This window comes from Hoplias malabaricus, chromosome 2 (assembly GCF_029633855.1).
Source record: "Hoplias malabaricus isolate fHopMal1 chromosome 2, fHopMal1.hap1, whole genome shotgun sequence".
NCBI lineage: Eukaryota > Metazoa > Chordata > Actinopteri > Characiformes > Erythrinidae > Hoplias > Hoplias malabaricus.
The window spans coordinates 47,368,380-47,393,439 of NC_089801.1; the positions used below are offsets into that span (position 1 = coordinate 47,368,380).

The window sequence follows — 25,060 nt, forward strand, 5'->3', positions numbered from 1 at the left end:
CATTTGTGGTTACTTTACCATGCTGTTGCTTTCCTCTTTATTATTGCACCTCATCTGCCGTGGGAGCAAGTCTGGTGTGCCACCCCAGCCATGTAACACTGCTGTTAGTAGCTGCATTCTTGAAAGACAATATATTAAAATTACTTTTTAATTACATTTCTATATAAGCATTATTGCATTCTTGTTTCATAATTACAATACTATTATGAGTTTTTGCCATTACATTTTTACCATTTCATGGTTTATCACATTATTATTATTACTATTATTATTATTATTACATAATTATGTTATTACATTAGTAGTTTTACTTTTTTAGTAGTATATTAAAAAAAACTATGAAAATACAAAACAAAAACAAATGGGAAAATATGGAAGAAAAGTGAAAGGTAAGAGAGGCAGAACGAGTAAAGAGTGTGTGTGTTTGTGTGTGTGTGTGTGTGAGAGAGAGAGAGAGAGAGAGAGATCGTCAGTGAGAGGGTGGGATTGGGGGGGAGGGGGCGGTTCAGTGCTAATCTGATCAACCCTGTGTACTCCTCTGAAGCTTTTATGACATTGACTTGCCACACTTCACACACACACACAGTCAGGTCTGCATAAAAAGAGCAGATTAAAGCAGTGGGAAGCTCTTATTTAACAAATAAATTATTTAACTCCACTTCTAATCCACCCCCCCACCCAACGCCCCCCAACACACACACACACATCCTCTGGGCCACAGTCATTGTATTATTCATGCATTTGTCGGAAATAGAGGCTGAGACTCAATAGATGTTTCAGTACCACGTTTAGTAAACCTTTTTCCCCAGGAAACAATGACGTTTCTATTTACAGGCGATAGAAGTGCGCACGTGTGTGTGTGTGTGTGTGTGTGTGTGTGTGTTGTGGATACAGCTGTGCTCCAGCAGAGTTATTACAGAGACAAGAGTAGAGATTATAATAATTATGAACATCTATTGTGCTCTGTGTGAATGGAGCCCATGCAGGATTTCAGTGATAAACACTCTTTAATCACATAGAACACCTGTAATATACACACACATTAGCCAAAACATTATAAATGACCATCTTCTCTCAGCTCCACTGGCCATACAGCAGTATTGTATAGTTATACAATTACACAATGTAGTCCATCTGTTGGGCCCCATGTCACCTTATTCACCCCCCTATGGGACCATCTCAGAGCAGGTATTATATGGGTGATGGTTCGTTCTCAGCGCTGCAGTGACACTGACGTGGTGGTGGTGTGTTAGTCTTGTTTTGACTAATTAGGACTCATGGTCAATCAACACAAACTGCACAGCAGCAGATGAGCTACTGTCTCTGACTTTACATCTACAAGGTGGACCAACAAGGCAGAGGTGTCTAACAGAGTGGACAGTGAGTGGACAAAATATTTAAAAACTCCAGCAGCACTGCTGTGTCTGATACATTGTACAAACTGGATTCCAAAAAAGTTGGGACACTAAACAAATTGTGAATAAAAACTGAATGCAATGATGTGGAGATGGCCCATGTCAATATTTTATTTGTAATAGGACATAGATGACAGATCAAAAGTTTAATCTGAGTAAATGTAACATTTTAAAGAAAAATATGTTGATTTAAAATTTTAGTGTCAACAAATCCCAAAAAAGTTGGGACCAATAGCAATAAGTGGCTGGAAAAAGGAAATTGAGCATATAACGAAAGCTGGAAGACCAATTAACACTAATTAGGTAATTTGACAACATGATAGGGTATAAAAAGTTCCAACCATTCCACCATTGTTGCGCAGAAAGATAGTGCAGCAATACCAGAATGGTGTTACCCAGCGTAAAATAGCAAAGACTTTTAAGTTATCATCATCAACCGTGCATAACATCATCAAAAGATTCAGAGAATCTGAAACAATTGCTGTGCGTAAGGGTCAAGGCCGTAAAACTCTACTGGATGCACGTGATCTCCGGGCCCTTAAACGTCACTGCACCTCAAACAGGAATGCAACTGTCAAGGAAATAACAGAATGGGCTCAGGAATACTTCCAGAAAATATTTTCAGTGAACACAATCCACTGTGCCATCCGCCGTTGCCAGCTGAAACAAAGAGGAAGCCATTTCTAAGCAAGCTCCACAAGCTCAGACGTTTGCACTGGGCCAGGGGTCTTTTAAAATGGAGTGTGGCAAAATAGAAGACTGTTCTGTGGTCAGATGAGTCACGATTTGAAGTTCTTTATGGAACACTGGGACGCCATGTCATCCAGACCAGAGAGGACAAGGATAACCCAAGTTGTTATCAACGCTCCGTTCAGAAGCCTGCATCACTGATGGTATGGGGTTGCATGAGTGCTTGTGGCATGGGCAGCTTGCATGTCTGGAAAGGCACCATTAATGCAGAGAACTATGTTCAGGATCTAGAACAACATATGCTCCCATCTAGACGTCATCTCTTTCAGGGAAGACCCTGTATTTTTCAACAAGATAATGCCAGACCACATCCTGCAGCAATCACAACATCATTGCTACGCAGGAGAAGGATCCGGGTACTGAAATGGCCAGCCTGCAGTCCAGATCTTTCACCTATAGAGAACATTTGGTGCATCATAAAGAGGAAGGTGCGACAAAGAAGGCCCAAGTCGATTGAACAGTTAGAGGCCTGTATTAGATATGAAAGGGAGAGCATTCCTATTTCTAAACTTGAGAAACTGGTCTCCTCTGTCCCCAGACATCTGTTGAGTGTTGTAAGAAGAAGGGGGGATGCCACTCAGTGGTAAAAAATGCCTTGTCCCAACTTTTTTGGGATTTGTTGATGCCATGAAATTTTGAAACAACATATTTTTCCCTTAAAATGATACATTCTCTCAGATTAAACCTTTGATCTGTGATTTGTGTTCTATTCTGAATATAATATTAGATGTTGGCACCTCCACATCATTGCATTCAGTTTTTATTCACAATTTGTTTAGTGTCCCAACTTTTCTGGAATCCGGTTTGTACCAGCACAACACACACTAACACACCACCACCACATCAGTGTCACTGCAGCGCTGAGATTGACCCACTAGGAACAGCTAGACTACTATCCAGAGGGTCTTATAGGTTCTAGTCATGTTCCAGAGGTAGTGTAAGAGAATGCAGTGTTAGGAGCCTTGCCTCTGAGTATAATGTGGTTACCCAAGTTGGGAACTGAACCCTGGTCCCCCTTATAGAAGGCTGCATTGTGGTCCATTATGCTACACCAACCATGACCAGTGTAATACTGTCACTTTTCCTGGGGCCAGTGTGGAGGTTCGGGCAGGAGTGTTTATTATTGTCTATGAATATAATAAAACTATATAAGGTATTTATTCAAACACTCACAACTTTTTAGCTCCTAAAGTCACACTTTCAGTCCACAACAGGCTTATGCAAGATGATCCAGGTGTGTGTGTGTGTGTGTGTGTGTGTGTGTATAATGAATGATAGCACAGAACTGAAGAACTGTGTCCCATGCATGATGGGATGCTGTTGCCATGACATAAGTCGTAGATTCCATATATAGTAACATACAGACCTCATTGTGGACCGGAGAGGAAAGCTGGGAAGGAGAGAAAGGGAGAAAGGGAGGAAAATGAAAAAAAAAAGAGAGAGAGAGAGAGAGAGAGAGCAAGAGAGAGATAATGTGAGATAGGAGAGAAGAAAGGAGAGGGAAAGAGGCAGAACAAGTGACAGAAAGAAGGAGAGAGAGAGAGAGAAGAAAGAAGAGAAGAAGAAAAAGAAAGGAGAAAGACAGAAATAGAATAAAGAGTGGGGGGAACCAAAAAAAGGGGGAAAAAGAGGCAGAATGAAACAGCAGAACACAGAGAGGGAGGGTGGGAAGGAGAACAGAATTAGAAAGGGGGAAGAGAGAGAGAGAGAGAGAGAGAGAGAGAGAGAGAGAGATAGTGATGTGCACTGTTCCATTCAAGTTGCAATCAAGGAAAGTATTGTCACTGGATTACACACACACACACGCACACACACACACAGATAATCAGCTCTTTAATCTTCATTAACACAATGTCTCAAAAATTGACTAAAGTGAGTCTGAGCATTCTTGGATCTCTCTCTCTTTCTCTATCTATCTCTCTCTCTCCCCACATTACCACAATCTCTCTCGTTCATCTCCATCTTCCATTTTTATCCATTGCTGTTAATACTTCTTCTGTGATATGCTTTAATCCCCTCATTTCCATAAAAGTGGATTATGCTAATCGGAGGTGCTGAGCATATGATGAGACAATTAATTTATTCTTATTATTATGCTGTGATCGGATTTCTTTGTTTTGTTGGCGCATGGCGATAGGACCATGAAGAACCTTTTAACTGGAGTTAATTAGGTGTATTCAGAAGTGAGAGTTCACTGAAGAACTCAATTTATTCAGTTTCCCCCAGAATCTCCAATTAAAAGATTTATGGCCTTGTTGCTGTAGCATGATTTTTTTGGCTTGGGCGCCATATTGTGGACAGATTGTCTGGCTTCAGAGTACAGCATGTAAACGCATAGAACAAATGGACAAATAACTCCTCTCCCTATCTCACAACACACAGAAGCACAGAACCCCCCCATCCCCACCCCCACCTCTTTGCATCAAGGGGTAAAAGAATCACACAGTGCAGCATAATCAGGAGAAAGAGACTGTTAAAATTCTGTTAGCCATATTAGCATTTTTGTCATAGGATCTAATGGAAAACTCTTAGCTCGTCAGACTTTGATGTGTTTCTCTCCTCTTCTGGCTGAATATGAATGAGTTATTCATACAACAGATCACATACAAGCTTCAGTAATCTTTTTATTGCACTTGTGTTTTGTTTTAGTGAGTAAGAGACTACAGACACAAGCCACATATTCCTTTATCTCAGTCTTTTCTCCCTGTTTACAGGTTTATAGTCTGATCCCACTGTCCCTGCATGCTGAGAGTGGAACAGATTCTGGGAGGATACAATTTTATGTGACTCTCCGTGAATTATTCTTATTGTTTAATTAAGTACTTCTCCTTGTCTGAATGTGTGAGTGATCAGTGAGATTTTGCATGCCACAGCGAAGTGTCAATCATAAAATAATGGATTGTGAACTCACGTGGTGTGTTGTATGTCAATAATAATTTTAGTGAGCTATAAGGTTTACGTTTCCCTATCAATATAGCATCTAATTACTGTCTGGGTGCAACAATATTAGTCTTATTATCTGTGATGTGCACTATGCAGGGAGCATGGTGCCACTTTGGGACATGACCCAAGCTCCTCTGCTGACTGGCAGAGGAACATAGCTCTGTTTACAAATGTGATGCTGAAAAATGGATCAGGGATCCATACCTATGTCTCTTTCATTTTAAAATCTAAACAAGGAATATTGACAAAGTGTTGACAGAAACAATAAAACAATTTAAATATCATAGTTTTTTATTTGTGTTTGGGTAATGAGTAGGTCCCCAATATAGAGACTATTCTGTATTGATGACAGCTGCAACCAATGGATAGCACCATCGCTGAGATCACACACACACACACACACACACACACACACACACACACATATATATATATATGCTCTAGCGCTGGCCACTAAATACACCCACTTTATACATCAGTTTACTGGCAATTTTAATAGGAATACCCACATTGGCCACTTTATTAGAAGCGCCCACCATAGCCATTTTGTTTGAAACGCAACTTACACATCCATTTACAGCCCATTTTATAAGAAACACCCAGTTTATATTCTATTAAATTCTATTAGATTACAGGATTATTGTAGACAGCATTATTGGAAATCTTGCAGCTCTATATCTATATATATGTAAAATCCACAGTTAAAAATCTTGATCGTAATTTTTGACCCAGATTTCAGATTAGAAAAGTGTAGCTTTTTTCAGCTTAGAGAATTATCAAACATCAAGTCATTTCTTCATTCCCAAGTCATATCACCCTGGTTTTGGTATCACTTCACTGGCTGTTTTGAACAGGATTCATTTCAAAGTGCTTTTAAGGCTTTCCACAGGCAAGCACCATCATACCTTAAGGTCCATTGATAAGTTACTACTACATGTTTCCCGGTCTTGTCTGAAGAATGGGGATGATCATGCCTTTTCTGTTGCAGCACAGAGGCTGTGGAACAGTCTTCTACTGGATGTTAGGTCTGCTCCCTCTCTTCCCCCATTTTTAACTTCAGATTTAAAATGCATCTTTTTACCTTGGCATTTTAATTGCTAATGTTTGTTTGTTGAACTATATGTTTTGTATATGTTAAAATCTTATACAGCATATTTGTTTGACCCTGTCATGTGAAATGTGCTTTATAAGTGCATTCTACTTACTTACTTACTTACTTATTTATATGTCCATTCCACTTTATTAGAGACACCCAGCTTTTATGCAAGTTTACTCGCCACATTATTAGAAACAACCAAATTGGCCACTTTATTAGAAACACTTACCTTGAAGTTCTGTTAGTGCTTAGCAGTGTGGCATGTGACAGTTTGCATAATTTTTCTCACTTTATGTTCATGATGTCAATTAGCTTTCAGTGGCCACTGTAGATTTTCATCGCTTTTCATTGTTCAAATTCATTGTCCATTATTAGCAACATTAGCATTTTTGGAGAGAAGGTGTCTGAACAAATTAGCATAATTTGATTGGCCAGTGCTAATGGACCCTTACTGGGTTTCAATTGCAGTTAGCCACACAATGAAACACAATTCTAATATGAACACAGCAGTTGCACGAAGAGCCATGGAGTTTTACATTAGCCTTAAGAAACACTTCAAATAGGTTTTTAACATGACTAAAGTCAGTCGCCAAACCAGAGGCAGTTTTTTTAGCTGCTCTCATCGCGGGTGCCTGGAGATAAGGGCTGAATTTTCTAAATACTTATGGATCCAAGGCTTAGAGCCTATAGAAAACACGTAAATGATGTTAGCAACGTGACTCAGGCAGTTAGATGTCAGACAAGCAGAGTTATTTATTTCGAAGGACATCTGTGAAGCCGATTTGCAAAAAAAAAGTGGCAGCTGCCGACAAGTAGAAGTGCAGCTTTTTTTGGTACAGAAAGAAGTGTTAAACGGTGCCATTGAATTGAAGAAGGGATTACGTCTGTGACAGAGAGACAACGAGAGAGAGAGAGAGAGAGAGAAGTGTCAAGAAAATCATGCGACACAGGCATTTTCTAAAAGCTCAAGCAGTTGGAAGATTCCAGTTCCAAACGTCCTCCGTCCTCCTCCTCAGAAATGTGAAAGAAAAAAAAATCCCAACCGTGACGTGACACGTAATGGAATGGTGGATTAACAAACGTGATGCTAACTGCAAATTAACTGATGTTAAGTGGGGCCTACTAATGAGTGCCTATGCAAATCTGACCCACTTGAGTGCTTCAGTTAATCACTCACATTCACATTCTAAGCTAATGCTACACCCATGATCACACGACTGCTGTTTACCCACACTGAGAAAGATCATGCTATCTGCTCTGCTTGCCATTGGTCAGTTATTTCCTGAGAAGCTAAATTGGCAGTTGCTAATTTTGTTTAGTGCACACTATGTCATATCAGTGTAGAAGTGCTTAGAATAAATACAGCTTATAGAGCTCTATATATTGGTGCAGATCATCTTATAAAATTGAGGAAACATTACCAAACTGTAAGTGGTTTGTCTTTATGTTATTTGTAGCAATTGCTAAATTATTGAATAATTTACATGTTTCTGTGGTTGTGGCCCAGTGCCAGCTTGGCCTAGTCTGATCAATCTGTTACTACATCAGAAATTTAGCATTGCTACAAATAACATAAAGACAAACCACTTACAGTTTGGTAATGTTTCCTCAATTTTATTGAATAATTTACATGTTTCTGTGGTTGTGGCCCAGTGCCAGCTTGGCCTAGTCTGATCAATCTGTTACTACATCAGAAATTTGGAAACATTCATCTTAATACATTGTGTAATAACCCTTGTGAGAATGTATGTGGAATGTATGCTTAAAATGTGTTGATATACTTAAACAATGTTCATTTGGAACCACTAACTTCCACCATTTTTGTGTTCATTCAGAAGTTTGCATCTTAGAAATGGTGGAAAGGTGGAATGGTGTGTTGTAGCTTATTTGTTGCTGAAGTTTAACTTATCTATAAGATATTAATTAATTGTTTGAATTACCGAAAAACTCATTTGTAACTTGAGTTTTGTAGCATGTTCTGTCTGCATTTACTTTCATTCAGTTACACCATGTAGTCAGTTCTACCTTATTTAATCTCTGACAGCAAAAATAGGTCAATATTGCCCACTCACTGACCACAAATATATCAGCATCCTAAACTCTTTTTCATGCTTTTCAACTTTCTGAATTCTCTCCCCATTCCAAATGCCTCCAGATGCTGTTTCTCGACCATGACAGGATGAGAAAGCTAGAGCCATTTTAGACTGAGACCCTTAGTTGTTTTTCCACGTTTACCAAGCTTGTGCTGTGTAAAAATGGCAGAACATTTTCCAGTGCGGAAATAGTGAGGAAATTTTTTTTATAAAAATGTTTTTTGATTAAAATCACAAACGTCACCAATATATACTGAGTATAGTAGTCATGCTATTTTCACCACTCGTTTAATACATATTAAATATATTTATATGATTAGTGTCTTAGTGGTATACTTGTAATTTATGTGTTACTGCATTTTTATCCTGACAGCTCTGAGAAAGATATTTTAATAGTATTAGAAGATTGGCAAAAACAACATGAGTATTGTACTTAATATTGTATAAATTACATATTAACAGTGATTTAGTACAAATTAGTGGTTCCAAAAATAACAAATGTTTTTCACAGTTTCAGCACAATTTAAGTATGATTTTTCCATAAGAGTAATTAATCTTATTATAATTTTTTAGGATGTTAACAATTTAAAAAAATTGCCCACATTTTGCCCACATCAGGGTAGTGAATAACACATTCTCATTGGCTGCTTCACTATATAACCTTAGTAAACATCAGTAGTGTTTGGCTGCTTAGTGCTACTTTGCTGATTACTGTCAGAGGATAGTGGAAAAAAAAAACAACCCCTGATTGGTGTTACTTCATTGAACTGTCATACTGAATATAACCACCCTTGATTGGCTGTATACCATTGATTGGCTATAGGGTAGTGAATAACAATCCCTGATTTGCTGATTTGTTTTGGCTTCCCCAAGCTCTACAAGTCCATTTTAAGCATTGTAGTTGTAAACTGGTGTGTCAGTGACTTGACTGATTGGCTGAAAAACATTGTCCTGTGTCTATTTGCCTGGTAGGGGTGGAGCCGGCGCATGCAATTGGCCCCTGGCGGTTAGGAGAGGAAGCCAATTAGTGGCTGGAAGAAGAGACCCAAGGTTCCAAGGACGCAGACCAGCACGAAAACCCATAGGAAGATGCGGTCAATCACCATGGCAACATACTTCCAGTCATCCTCTACCTGAAAGAGACCAAGAGATGGGGGATGGTGTGAAATATCAAGAGTGAGGTGTGGAGAAGGTGAGAGCACAGGAGCAAGTGGCAGCAGACAAGAAGGGAAAGCCAGAATATAGATTATTGCCGTAGGGTCTGCTTGGAATTATAAGGTTCTATCTGACATTTTGTCAAAATTGAGTTATTTAAATATTCATATTGAAGAGACCTTTTGTTCCTTTTTTATGCATTTTTTTCAACTCTATCCAAAACACAAACACATTCTCCAAGGATCTTAGAAGTCTTAGTCCTAAAAGCTTCTATCTGCAGTCAGCACTTCAAATACACATGAGGGCCTATTAGGTTCTTCTTTGTCATGAGAACACACATCTCACTAACTGCTCCAAAAGACAAAGATTTTGATATTTTAACTTTATATTGTGTGTGAAAAAGTTTGCAATGTCTTGTGACAATTGTTACATTATTAATTAATTCATTTCAGTCAATAAATATTTCTACATTTGTATGATTTTATTATTATTACAGAATAATACACCTCCAGGGTGTATTCCCACCTTGCGCCCAATGATTCCAGGTAGGCTCTGGACCCACCGCGACCCTGAATTGGATAAGCGGTTACAGATAATGAATGAATGAATGAATGAATTATTATTACATATTATTACATATATTACAAATGTATGACTGGTGAATCATTGCCTGTCCTTACAAAGTCTTATCATTTGAAAATATTGAGTCCAAATTAAAGCCTGAACGATAGATTACCTAATATAGATTAGTACAGTAGTATTTTAATATGATTTTGAATTGATGCTTTGAATAACAACTACAGCATACAAATATTAATTTTATTCATTTTTTCCCCCTTTTTTTCATCAAAAAACAACAAAACATATTTTTCAAATCAAAATTCCTGATGTAAAATCAAAACTAATACAGTGTTCATTCTGGGCTTCTACAGTGACTTGCTGGGACAGTTTATTAGAGTCGCCAGTTTCTGTTTAACCTAATGAAAATTTAAACTCTAAATATTTAGAAATGACCTTTAAACTTGCAATGCTTTTTTGAATAGGAAAAGTGTTTGTTGTCATAATAATAAATAATAACAATTTAAAAAATGTCATAAAACGTTAAATTAAATTTTCTGATACGTAGACAATGTTACAACACTAATTTGACTTTTTAAAACAAATTGAGTTAACTGTTTGTGTAAAATCATTGTACTTTGTTTGCTTTGTCAGATAGAACATAATATACATAATTATAATTCCAAGGAGAAGGTGAATTCTTAGGATTAAAAGGTTCCATCTACATTAACCTGTTGCAAAAAAAATGTAAATAAATAAAAATTACAACTACGATAATATTTTAATGTTGGATATTTAGGGTGTCTGTTATATTCATGTATGAAAGAGACTTGTTCTGAGCACTGTTGTGCTATTTGGAACGCAACATTTTGAAGCACAATATCTCAGCACTGCTTGGAACACAGAAAGAACCTTCTAATTACAAGGGGATGATATTTGATAATCATCATGCCACCAGAAGCTAAACCCAGTGTCTATGAAGCATTACAATGCTAATGTCATTCCTTCCCTAATATCCAAGGCAGAGAGGGAGCAAGAGATCTGTGTAGACTTTTCCATATCAAAGTCTCATCCTCCACAGAGGGACTTAAAGGCTGTATTTTTAGATAAAAAGCCCCTTTCTTAATGCCTCTGATTTCGCACAGCAGCGTTTGTTCTGCGAACTCATGCTAGATCTGCAGCTGTGAGTCATAATTTATGCTAACCAGGATATTACAGCGCTAAAGCCTGTGACACTCTAGGCATGTTAGGGTTTGGACTTGTTTGGCTGGAGACATCTCCGGGTCTTAGGCTTTATCCATTTGCGTTAGCCATCCACAGTGATGTGAACTAAGCCCAGTTGTGACTGAAGAGTGATGAGGGAAGATTATCCTGATGGCCAGCATAAACAAGAGACAGACGTGGGGATGCAGCAGAGTGTGCGCAATGGTTTGAGTTTAAAAGAAGACAGAGGGTTTGTCAGTGTGGTGTGTGTTCATAAACGTGGAGGAAAACATGTATAAAAGTAATATGTTGAAAATAATACTACCCCATTTCCACAGCAAAGTCCTGGGGTCTTAATGAAACATCTATGACAGTGCTTCTCAAATTTTTTAGACCAAGAACAACCCATTATCAAACATAATCCTCCACTGGGCAACCTCTTAGTCTTATCAAAGAAACATGTGCACCACGGGTTCTTCCTGGAATTATTATTCTAAAACTATTAGACTACTAACAGTTAAACACAGAGAACAAATAAATTGGACCAAATGGAATTTTTTAACACAATTTTTATGATTTTTTAATTTTTATGAATTATGCATTTTAAATATAGGAAAAATATATTTAAATATAGGTGCTTGGATCAGGTTTCAGTAAGTCAAAGAGATGCAGCGCTTCTACTGTTAAACTGTGTTTTAGGGCTACAATGATGTGAAGATCAGTTGAGCGTTTTCTTCTATTCTTCTATTCATCACGTGTACAGAATTCTCACTTTGTTTATGTTCTTTGCCCTTCTCGGTTCAGGAGTATTACTCTGTGTGTTCCTGTGCTTGGTCTCTTTTTTTCAGTTTCCACTTTGCCCTTTTTGCAATAAAGTCCAAATTGCTAACGTCTGCCTCTCGCCTTTGCTTATATCCAGAAAGTTATCAGCTGAATCCATGAGCTTTCTTTACATGGATTCCGCAAAACACTAGGGGACTGTGGGGGAGTACACAACTACTTTTCATTACAGATGAAACTGAAACGACGGGGTATGCCTAGTCCATGCCATATTTTTTAAACACTAACAATTTTTATTAATATTTTAAATATTCAGTTATTAACTTCTAACTATTAAGTAGTAAGTGCCAAAGTAACCACTTACCACAATTTGAGAACCACTGCTCTAGGGCATGCTTTGATCAAAAAACCATGAGGATCAAACCCCACAGCAGATCAGAATGGCCAGTTCCAGCACCTGTTCCTTTAAAGGAGAATGAGCCACAATTCAACTTAGCATAAGGCTAGAAGCTCAGGTTTTTAGCCATTTTAACTCAGTTCTCTTTCTTCTTGCTTGTCATTTTCTCCATTTTTAATCAGTGTGATCTCATGGTCAAAACACAGGTCCCATGCTTTGATTCAAGAGGCTCAGACAAAGAGGCAAGACAATTATAAAGTGTCTGCACTACATGCAAAAGCAATGATATGTTTTTTCCTAGGTTTTCTGGTTTAAGCACATTATATATAAATATCTGGGTTGTTTATTTCACAGTGTTCAGTTGGTAGGAGCTACAGATCCCCAAATGAATGTGCACATGCACAGAACATATGAGTTATTTATAATATGGGCACTTTAATCCCATTTTGGAATATGCCCAAGATAAATGTATCAACAGAACATGAACATACTTTCTTTGGTGACATAGTGACAAATGAACAAATACTTCACTCTTTCAGGTGAAGATAGAGACCCCTGGCATAATATAATGACTCCAAAATTCTAACTACCATTGTATGCTGTTGTTTTAATTACTATTTTTAATCCTGTGAGGTCTAAGGGCATTTTCTTGGTCTTTTATTCACCATTAAATGCACTTCCTTGTATGAATCAAACGCCACAGGCTCGAGAGCTCTGTTTTTTTTCCCCCTTGATATATCCCAGAATTGCTGCAGCAATGTTAGCAGCAGTAAACTATTTGCAGGCCATTTTACATGTTCCTTAGCTGCTGACTGAATGAATGGCTTCACACAGACACACATATTCAAATATTACACATGATGAAAGGCAGGAGACATGTATCTTGCACCTCTCAACCCCACTTCATAGCTTCATACAGTGCCCGTCAAAATTTGGACAATTTTTAAAATGTATTTTCTACAATACAATACAGTAAATACACATATGGAATCAAGTAGTAAACATCATCATCATCTTCATCTTTTCCACTTAATCCATTTCAGAGTCATGATGGCAACAGGGTGAACAAAGAAGCCCAAACATATCTGTCCCCCCACAGCTTCAATTAGCTCTTCCTGGGGGACCCTCAGGCATTCCCAGGCCAGCCAATATTCTTTGGTCGCTCTGTTTTTACCGCAATCCTGAAATGGATTAAGTGAAAAAGATCAGGGTAAGTCTATGAGGTTCCTTTTTAGTTTTGATATAGTATCAAATACTAATCTAGAATGTAGAATTTAAAAAAAAACATTTGAATGAGGAGTTGTATTCAAACTTTTTATTGGCGATGTACCACCGGATTTTAGTCACGTACAACTTCGCAATATAATGGATTCCAAAGGGCAATGCCTGAACTGTGTAGCTGTGCTGTATTACTGAAAAGATAAATTAGATTAATTAAAAAATTACACAAATTGTTTCAATACCATGTTTCCAATGGTTTATAAGTATATTAAAAGTGTATTTTGTACTCTAAATTATGTCACAAAATAAGCAGTTACTCTTCTTATATATATATATATATATATATATATATATATATATATATATATATATATATATATATATATATATATATATATATATATATATATAATTAAAAAAAACAAAAAAAAACAGATTTTTTCAGAGGGGTGGGGCTACATATATTATATAACAGTGGAATGTAGTTCTATGTCAGCCAGTGTTCATTTTGGCAGTTGATTTTGATTCTGTTTTAGTCTTCGTCTTTTTACTAAAAATGTTTATTGATTTTAGTCTCATTCTAGTCATGAAATTATTGATAGTTTTAATCTAGTTTAGCCCATTAAATTGCCTAATTGCAGTCATGTATTTTTAAAGATTTTACTATTTTAGAGGTGCCCTGAACAAAACAAAGCCATTTTGCTGTTTTATGTTGTTGCTCTTTTCTGTTTTTAAATAAGAAATAATGAGTTGTGTATCAGTTTTTGCCATTTTCATTATTATTTTTTTATTTCATGAAAGATATATAAAATATACACAATATCTTGACCTAGTTGTTGTTTTCAAATTATTGTTTTTATTTATCTTCTTTTCATTGTGAAAAATAGGTTGTCATTTAATAATTTTCTGTAGAGTTTTCATTTATGGAATTAACACTGGTCATCAACTATACTATACTAGACAAATACCTAGTTAGTCTCAGGCAGGAGGATAATGAACTTGAACTAAAGATGTAAATTCTGTTGATTCTTTTGAGTGTGTGTTCTGTTTTTTTCTTCCAGTGAACAATATAAAAATGACATGTGAGAGTAACAAAGATGTAGAAAAAGTGTAAGAAAGAAGAAAAGAAGCATGTCCTACCATATCGGAAAATGAGATTTTTGTCAAGCTGCTAAAATTCTAATAAGAGTACTGTACATGGATGTAATTTGATATTTAATAGTTAAGATGAAAGTTAAGGGATTGTGGGTGATTCCATACCTCCTTAGCCTTGTTGCGGCTCCTCATGTTCTCGGCGATGTACTTGACACTCTCTATGGCCTGCTTGATCTCTGGAGAAACTACTGAAAATGCCACCACCGTGTTGATTGCTTGAGGACTCAGCTGACGGCTCACTTTCCCACAATCCACCTCAGGTCCCTCCTTGGATGGATGGCAGGGGCATCCTTTCTTGGCTTCCCCTGAGCCTTTGCCTTCTCCAAATTCCAGGCAGTTCATGGCTCCTTGCTGGGAACTGCTGTTCTTCCTCTTTTTGCCTTCACCTCCTCTTCCACCTCCTCCACTGCTGCCGATCCCAGACGAACCCCCGCTTTCCAGTCCTCCGGTCTTCCCAGAAGATTCAGACTGGTCGAGAGGACGTCGCATCAGCATGATCCGGGGCAAAGCCCGGAGGAATACGGTCCGGACCCATCCAGGCATAGTGTGTGTCGTGGGTGTCCGGTAGTGGACGTTAAGTACAAAGACGGTGATTACGATGGAGAGCGTAACGAATATCATGGTGAAGAGCAGGTACTCCCCGATCAGTGGGATGACTAAGGAAGTGGATGGAATGGTCTCTGTGATGACCAGCAGGAAGACAGTGAGAGACAGTAGGACCGAGATACAAAGGGTCACCTTCTCGCCACAGTCTGAAGGAAGATAGAAGACCAGGACAGTCAAGAAGGAGATGAGCAAGCATGGAATGATGAGGTTGATGGTGTAGAACAGAGGCAAGCGACGGATATAGAAGCTGTAGGTGATGTCTGGGTAGATCTCCTCACAACAGTTGTATTTGATATCATGCTTGTATCCGGGTGCATCAATGATCTCCCATTCCCCGCTCTCCCAGAAGTCCTTCAGGTTGACCTTGGAGCCAATCAAAACCAGGTCAATCTTGGCCTTGTCGTAGGTCCAGGAACCAAACTTCATGGAGCAGTTCTGATAGTCAAACGGGAAGTAGGTGATGTCCATTGGGCAGGATGACTTGAAGATGGCTGGTGGAACCCAAGTGATGGTGCCGTCGTACTTGAGCAAAGCTTTTGTTTTGTCTTCCACCAAGAAGTCACCCACAGCGCTACGGTGGAAGAAAATTAATTTCACACACGTAATTTGAGAGATAACTTTCTACCCTTTCAGGTACCTTTTAATAATTACATTCCAGAATGTTTCCATCATTCTCCAAAAAATAAAAATGAGTATGTGAGGATACTCTCAGACCACATTTCAACCCAATTTCAAAAGTTCAGATTTATCTGATTGACTTGACTTACTTGTTGTACAGCACTATGTCAGGCCTCCAGATCTTATTGGATGGAACTCTGATGTACTCAATGCCATCAAACTCTGCCGGGGACCATTTCAGCTTGTAGTCATTCCAAATCTACAACACATAATTGGCAAAAATGAGAAGTCATTAGACATTTACGATGACTGTACAATAATTCCATAAGTCTTATCAAATGAAATATCAACTTCTAATATCAACATTTCACAAGGTTCATAAGAAAGGTATTCACTTTGTATCTAGTACTAGGTACAATATATGTCCAGGGTGGCATAGTGGTGCTACTGGTAGTGCCACTGCCACAAAGCTACATGATCTTGGGGTCCAGGCTTCAAACCCCATCTCAGGTCACTTTCTGTGAGGTGTTTTATGTGTTCTCCCTGTCTCTCTGTGGGTTTCCTGCCACAGTCTAAAACTACATGTTGGTAGTTTGGCTATGCAACAGCATACACAGGTGTGTGCATGATTCCCTGTGATATATTGGCACCCAGGGTGTGTTCCTGCCTTGTGCCCAGTGTTTTCCAGTAGGATCCAGACCCATGTTGATCGTGACCAGGATGTAGCAGAAATGATTACAGAAAATAAATGAATGGATGATATACGTCCAAATATTTATGCTTATCAACATTCTCATCCTAAATTTCTTCGGAAATCTTATAAATAGGATTTTATCCCCATTTGATGTACAATCTTTTACTCTTTTGAGAAGGATTTAGAATAGATCTTGGAATATTTTTGTGCAGACTTGATAGCATTCAGCCACAAAAGTAACAGTGAAGTCAGGTACTGATGCTATTTTTTTTGGCCATACACCGTATGAGTACAAAGTCCCAGGGCAGATCTCATCCCTCAGCTCGTCATTTTGTGCTCGAGAACATGTTGTGTTTGTGATGAGTGTCAGGGTGCAACTGTCACGCAAAGAGACATGCCATGTCTTTGTGCATAAATAAATAATGACAGACTGAGAGAGAGAGAGAGAGAGAGAGAAAGAAAGTGAAAAGTGAGTGAGATGTTCTTTCTGAGCCTTTAGGTGGTGTAACTGACAGTCTTTTATGCAACTGAGCACAGCTGTCACTCAGAGAAACAAAAGCTAGTAACTTGCGCTCATTATTCATACAAAAAACAAAACAAACACGGGGGAGGGCCAAAGTCCTGCATAGATTTCCTGTGAAAACTTGAATGCTTGTCCTTCATGATGTATCGTGGTAATCATTTACTATTAAATGCAACGAGATGCACTCATTGACATGGTAACTCTTAATATACAAGGATTGATAATTAGACAAACACACACAGAAAAAATATATGAATGGAAATTTTATTCATTCCTACATTTTCCATAATCGTATCATCCTATTCAAGGTCTAGGTGGCCCCAGATCCCACCTAGAATCACTGGGCACTAGGCAGGAACACACCCTGGACAGTGCGCCAGTCTGTCACAGGGCACCACACACTCAGCTATGGAGACCTATCACCAGTATGGGTTTTGGACTCTGGGAGGAAACCTGTGCACAGAACCCCAGCTGTGTGATAGTGACACTACCTGTAGCGCCAAAATGCCGTCTGCATGCATTTGTCCAGTGATGTGAAGGTTAAGGTCAGTTCCTCAATTGCTGACAGTCCTTATAATGAATGTATTCAACTACTTATATCCACACTGTGCCTACAAAGTTTGCATGAAATGGAATGCACTTGGGAACAGCTACACATAAGCTTAAAATCACCATGCTCAAAACCAAGCATTGGCTAGAAGGTTGTAAAACCCTCCAGCACTGAGCTAGGGAGCACTTTAGAGTGACAGAGACAGTGAGTTATCACCCAACATTATTAATGTTTATGTGGCAGCATGCAAACAAATCCTCATGCTACTGTCCCCTTTCTGCAAAGGAAAATGCTGTTACTGCAGCAATTACCCTTAATTTTAGAAGCTATGTTGGATGAGCACATGTCCACAAAAATCTGGCCAGGATTGTACAAGAACCTGTGTGAAAACAGGGTACACTAAAGGTTGAGGTTCCTTAAAATGCCATGAAATGCCATGTCAGAATATTTGTAGTTATGGTAGTGTGTGTGTGTGTGTGTGAGCGCATTTAAACCATTGGACTCAGGAGATATATATATATAAAATCTTAGTCAGCCAGCCAGCATCTTAGAAATATAGAGTGTATGGTGTGAAAGTATGTGTTTGTGTATATGGGGGTAGCGGCACTGCTGGTCTCTCTGTGATAATGTTGATGATGCTATCAGGCACTGCGCACTTTAATTACACTATACTGCAGGGTGTGCACACACACACACACACACACACACAGACATACACGCACACACACACACACACACACACACAGACATACACGCACACACACACACACACACACACGCACACACGCACACACACACACAGAGCAGTTCTGTAAATGCATATGGACAGAAATATACACATATGTGACTCTAGCATTGACATCAGCAGTATGAATATTTTCATAAGTAGGACTTATAAAGATTCATAATGTTAAAAAAGAATGAATGTTGAGGATTATGTAGGTTATACACATAATAAACTTTGCTTGATTGCTTTATTTGTTTATTTTGTATTTTTTCTATAGTAGTTCTACAGTATAGCATTACATTTATGTATGTATGTTCAAAAACCATAATATGCCATTTATGGTCATTCCTGGAGCTCTTATCTTCATGATGTTTTCATACAGTTTACTATGAAAATAACTGGGTAGTGCTTCTAGAACCAATAGTAAACTGATAAAAGCAAAATAGTGGAAATATCCTACACATATTAAGTGCACAGTTTTTATTAGACTTAATACATATTATATATCATGCTATAGTTGAATTATACTTGAGAAATATTAAATGCGCATTAAATATGAGTGATTTCTTTTCACATTTAGCCCTACAATTGTCCTGATTTGTTGAATACATATTAATATTTAATTGCATTATATGTTTGATATATATAGCGCAATAATTACAGAAAATGGATAATATGTGCACAAGCATCCCCATTAAACCCCTCAAGATACTACAGCCTAGTGCAACTGTATTGGAGTTTAAAGAGTTAAAGACGTTTCTTTTAGCAGCCTGGAAAAAACAATGAATTATTGAGAGCTAAAAGCATCTCCACTGCTAAGAGTTCACTGGTTCACATCTGCTGGCAGATGTGAGGAACATGTAAAAAGGTAAGGGTGTCCTCTGTGTGTGTGTGTGTGTGTGTGTGTGTTTGGTGGGGGGGGGGGGTTCTGAGCAAGGTCTGGGTAATTCTGGATGGGTCTGAACGACCCTAGCAGAATAAATCTAAGCTTTAACCCCAGGCTTAGATTCAGAGTTCCAATCACAAGGATAAAGAGGTATAAAGACTCTTTTGTGTAGAATGCTGAACCGGCACCATTCTGCTAAAGCACTCGATTCACACCAGGGCTAAATTTGTGTCAGTGCAAATCCAATCCGGCCTTTATTTCTGCGTGTCCAAATCTCATTCGCGTGTGAAATACTGTCGCTAAAAATAACTAGCTTGTCTATGAGGTGTTAAGTCTCAGGAGTCAAGTCTCCAGTTTCTGGATTCTGATTCGGAGTCTAGTTTTAAGTCACTGGACCTGAGTTTTGAGTTGAGGTTTGAGGTGCTGGGGTGTGATTTGAAGTCAAATCTCAAGTCTATGGGGTGTGATTCCAAGTAGTTCTCAGGTTTCATGCAATCAAGTCAAGTCCCTGAGGTGTGAGTCTCAGTCAAGTCTTGAGTTTCTGAGGTTTGAGTCTCAGGGCTTGGTGGGGCCCTATTATTAATATGTATTAGACAGCTTATCTGCTTATGTAATATAAGTACATTCTCTATCAGTGATTCCAGCCTTTAAGCTCTCTAGCATTTTAACAGCAGGGTCATATTTCTATGAAATATTTATTTTTGGCATTGTTTTCCTCTTTGAACATTTGGACAGATGTTCTGCTTGCAAGTTTGTTTTAAAATGACAAGATCCTGACATCAGGTTAAAACCAAAGTGATACTTCAGTAATCAGACTTTTTTTTTTCTTTTCTCATCTGATTCTTTAAGCTCCCTTTGGATTGTCTTGTCATATCTTTTCTAATTATTTCCCAAGCTGGGATACAGAAAAAAAAGGGGTCTCATAACGATCATGCAAGAGCTGGGGATCCTGTCATGTCTGTTTCCCCGCCATGTGCTCTCTTAGCACATGGCTCTGTTTGTTATTGTCCATGTCTCCGCCCATGTCCTGCCTTTCCTCCCCCCCTCATTATCTGTTCCAGGTGTGTCTTGTCTGTGTTATGTATTTAAGTCCCCTTGTCTCACTTCTTCTTGTTGGTCATTTGTTTCATTCCCCAAGTCATTTTTTCCTCTTCCAATGTTGCCGGTTTCATGTTACTCAGTCCGGTCTGTCTGTCTCAGTCGTTTCCTGTATCATGTTATCAAGTCTGTCTGTCGTGTTTGCTCTAGCCCTCTTTGTTTAATTTCAGATTTAGCACTGTGTTTATGTTTAGCTTTAGCTATCTGTGTTTATTTAGCTTTCTAGGTCTCTGTGAAGTATCTCTGTCTAGGTCTCTGTTAAGTATCCCTGTCTAGGTCTTTAGTCAGTCTGTCTTTCCCATTAGCTTTAGTTCTCCGTTTTAGGTTTAGTCTATCTAGCTCTTTGTATTTTAGTTTAGTCTACTTAGCTCCCTTTTTGTCTGTCTCTGTTAGCTCCCTGTGTGTTGCCTTTCTGTTTAAGTCTCTTTGTTTTGTTATTTTGGTTAAATAAATAACTGTGTTTTAGCAAGTGAGTCAGCCTCCGCCAGTCCGCCCCACGTTCCTGACACAGATAAGCAGGTCTTAGAAAATCAAGCTATTAGGCTCAACTCTTACTTTACATCTGAACAAATCCACAAGTGCTTGTGTCCATCTTTTCACTGTGAGAAGACAACTAAAATATTGAGTCTGAACGAATGTGGAACGGCTTGAGAAAGAGGTAGATGGGGATATTGCTCTATTTCTCCTCCATAAGTGGGTAATACTAATTTATTTTTAGTTGTTACAGATTACTCAAGATAGAATTGACTCTAGATTTGGGAGAGTTCTAACTGAAAAGAAGTAAACACAGACTGAAAGTTTTGCAAAACTAAGTGTACTTTTTCTCCTAAACCATACTGTTCCAAAGATGCGGTGCTTCTGAATGAACGCAAACAAGGAGGGAGTATGTTTTGCTTTGAGGACAGTAGTCCTCCAGAATCATTGACATTGCCTTCCATGGGTTAAATAATTAAATTTTGTTATAGGCAGTTCTGTGTAACTGTCTGTTAAATATTTGTTTATGTAAAGGGCACATATTAAAAAAAATACACATACTTACATATATATTTTGGTATCTTGAGTGCCTACCAACTCACAAACTGTGAAACAAGACCATTCAAGAAAACCCCCACCCCCTATTTTGAGCATCTGAAGCACTGGATCCAGGATCACATGAACAAGGGTGGGGTTAAAATGTGCAAAACAGACAAGACCTGAGAGGAGAAAACTGAGCAAAAATACGAGTGAGAAAAGAAACAAGAGATCATAGACTCAAGCTAAAGTGGAGTCTCTATGTTATTTGCTTCAAGTTACTTCACACTTGTGCGCAAAATCTGGAAAAGCTGTGTGTGGCTAATTATTATTTAAAGGAACCGATGCTGAAAATGATTCACATGTATGTAATGGCACTTTTGATTGAATATTGAATGCTGTTTGTGTACCACTTGTGTATAGTGCTGGCCAATGATTAATAGAGTTGAATCTTTTGTCTGAGTTGACTCAGTTTAACTTTGCAGTGTATCTTGAAATCTGAATGCTAATATTACACACAAAACATATATGAAGAAAAAGTGGCAATACACCTTTCATAAAATTGGAGGCTAAGGTGTTTTTAAATGTAACAAATTTTAATAATAAATAATGAACATCCTAAAATGAGACTATAATAATGACAATAATAATAATTTGTCAAATGACTAAGACTAAAACTAAATCATCAGTTGCTAAATTTAACAAAGAAGTAATTTATATGTATAAATATGTCACTCACATGTCTCAACCATAGATTGGTCTCCATGATTTGATTAACTTCATCCTATGGAGAGAGAGAGAGAGAGAGAGAGAGAGAGAGAGAGAGAGAGAGAGAGAGATCTAAATTTAGGCAGTTACAAACAGTGCAATCCCCTCTATTCTGTAGGTATCAGAGCAGTTGTATTATATTGGGCTTGACTCTGCCATTTCATATTATTCCATACATACAATACGACATATACATAAACATGTTCCAACCTAAATCTCTTTACGCTAGTTTCCTGCAGAGTGCTTCTCCTGCAGCGCTTGCATAACAAACATTATTCATCCCAAAAAAAGAGCCCTGTAATCACACTATAAAAAGACCCCCACCATGCTACGACATAATCACCCAGAAGCAAACCTCTGGAACTCCCTCAGTAAGCAAATGATGGGCAGTGTGAAAGGGAATAATCCATAATCCAGGTATGTGAAAAGAAGAAAAGCTGGTGGGCATGGAGGCTCTACAACTGCTGGAGTGGATCATTTTAATCCCAGAGAGTGGAGCTACTGTACATCCACAAAGTTGCAATTTCAGGGGCCCAAACACTATTTTACTGATGATGGAGAAAAGCTTCTCTTACTGATGGAATTTTCTACAAGATTTATGTATCTGATTACATTCACAAATGGAAACTCTGAGTAGGAATCATGCAAACCTCTGTATATCATTCCCAATCGGAAATCGTGAGTACAAGTCATATAACCCTTTGTATCTGATTATATTCCCAAACAAAATCTGTGAGTACAAGTCATAAACCTCTGTATCTGATTACATCCACAATCAGAAACTGAGAGCTGCACAAACATGTTTCCAATGGGAAACTGTGAATGCCAGCTGTGCAAACCTCTGTATCTTATTACATTCCCAATCAGAAACTGAGTGCCAGCTGTGCAAACCTCTTTATCTGATTATATTCACAATCAGAAACTGAGTGCCAGCTGTGCAAACCTCTGTATCTGATTACATGCCCAATCAGAAACTGAGTGCCAGCTGTGCAAACCTCTGTATCTGATTACATTTCCAATCAGAAACTTTGAGTCAGACGCTGGTTAACATCTGTGTCTGATTAGATTCCTGATCGGAAACTGAGTCTTAATCTTGTAAACCTCTGTATCTGATAACATTCCCACTCATAAAGAAGTTAAACAGTTCAGTTTCTGCAGCACTGAGCCAAGAGTAATTGTGCGTGCACATCAAAAGCAACCAAAATCGACATGGTCATCGGAAGTCATTCATTTTCAACGAGTGTCACTGGGCGACATTAAGCAACGCAACTGTGAGCAATGAAAAGGATGCAATGAAGTTCAGCTCAACTCAGTGCAGTAAAAAACTACCACTCAGAAAGCAGGTCTTCACGTTCCCTCAAAACTGCTCCACTCACTTTGGTTATTATTGAAGATTTGTTCCTTTCTCAAAATGAAGGAGAAACACATATTTACTGCGTCCAGACTTTTGTAAAGTTCAAGTATAGAGTATGTTTTGTCTTATAAATATTAATAGTTTAATTAATTAATTAATATTAATAGTTTTTTTTTATTATTATAAAAATGAGGTTCTGACAAAAGATAAGAAGTCTAGTCAGGGTTGTGATTTTATTTGTGATGAAATAAAGCCTGCTCTTACACTGATTTGCTTGGTGATGAAATTCAGTCCAGCGCTGCCTATCCATGTGTTGCTGGACACACCCATCAGAGGCACATCGCCTGCTGCACGGGCAACGCTGAGCAATTTTATTGCTTCCGGTGTGCACGCACAGTAACAATGACAGCGGCTCTATTCTCCTTGTTACAGATCAGTGAAGCATTGATTGTAATTTTCAGATGGAATGACATTTTTACAGGTCCCCAGTAGATTGTGCTAGAGAGACCGCTGAGGATCTGTGTAGTGATCTGTAGTAGTCAACCTACACATTCTCCTAAACCCACCCTTGTCAGCATTTGATTCAGTGGTTTAGAATTTTTTTTTAATTATAAGGCTTTTATTTTGGTTCTTACCATTTAATCAACTCATTCCCTAATATACACACTTAAAAATTAAAGTGCTACAAAGTGTTCTTTGAGTTATCCCATAGAACAGGGAAATAAATTAATAATTTAAGTCTACTCCTGGACTACTCAGCATTTTGAACTGTGATTTTCCATTGAAAGGAAATACAGATTATAACTGAAATTAAATATAAGGAAAGAAAGTGATACAAATTTGAATATTAATACAATTGCTTAAACATATATATGAAGAGGAGGCAGCAATGCACAAGTCTGCTCGCCAAAAGGAAGTGGCTGAGATTTGCAGCCATTTGCTATTTAGCTGCTTATCCAAAAGACCAGACTGTAGTATGTAAAGATATTTATTGAATGATATATTTTATTTGATGAGGGTGTGCTGAAAAAAAAGGCATGTCATACCTGAAGAGTCTTTCTATAAATATAAGATGACAGTGCAAAATATTGGTATGAAATTGTAGAATTATTTTAATGTAGGTCTCAAAGGGTTAAAGTAAAAATTTATTTAGTGTTCTGTTAATATTAAATGAGCCAGAGGTTGATATATCTAGTGTGGTGAACAGAACAGTTGTGGTACTGTGGGTACTGGAGAGTATAAAAGCTGAAGAATCTCTTACCACTTTGACGAGTTGAGAGATAGAGACCTCAAACTCCACTGTCACTGGATCGGACACATTTTCCACCGGCCGGATGAACTGATTGTACCTCCTGAACAAACGCCGGAAAAGCCTGTCCTCGCCTTTGGATGACAAACACTCTACACACACACACAAACACACACAAATACACACAGGGATATGTGTCAGAACTGTGAA

The 25,060-nt window shown here is 38.2% G+C and overlaps 1 protein-coding gene across 6 annotated transcripts in view; it reads right to left on the minus strand.

Annotated features, from left to right (window-relative positions):
- Positions 1-8,863: 8,863 nt before the first annotated feature.
- chrna6 (cholinergic receptor, nicotinic, alpha 6) overlaps positions 8,864-25,060 on the minus strand; it is a 33,888-nt gene continuing 17,691 nt past the window's right edge. The window contains exons 1-6 of one of the 6 annotated variants that reach the window (XM_066658647.1): positions 24,863-24,995; positions 22,219-22,263; positions 16,140-16,249; positions 15,191-15,943; positions 14,872-15,157; positions 8,864-9,430 (exon numbers count right to left, since the gene is read on the minus strand). In XM_066658647.1, coding sequence (XP_066514744.1) covers positions 9,305-9,430; positions 14,872-15,157; positions 15,191-15,943; positions 16,140-16,249; positions 22,219-22,245 — 1,302 coding nt within the window. In that variant the 5' untranslated portion in view covers positions 22,246-22,263; positions 24,863-24,995 and the 3' untranslated portion in view covers positions 8,864-9,304. Of the gene's footprint in view, positions 9,431-14,871; positions 15,944-16,139; positions 16,250-22,218; positions 22,264-24,862; positions 24,996-25,060 lie in introns of those variants that run through there. The other 5 variants (XM_066658650.1, XM_066658649.1, XM_066658648.1 and 2 more) reach the window with 5 other exon arrangements.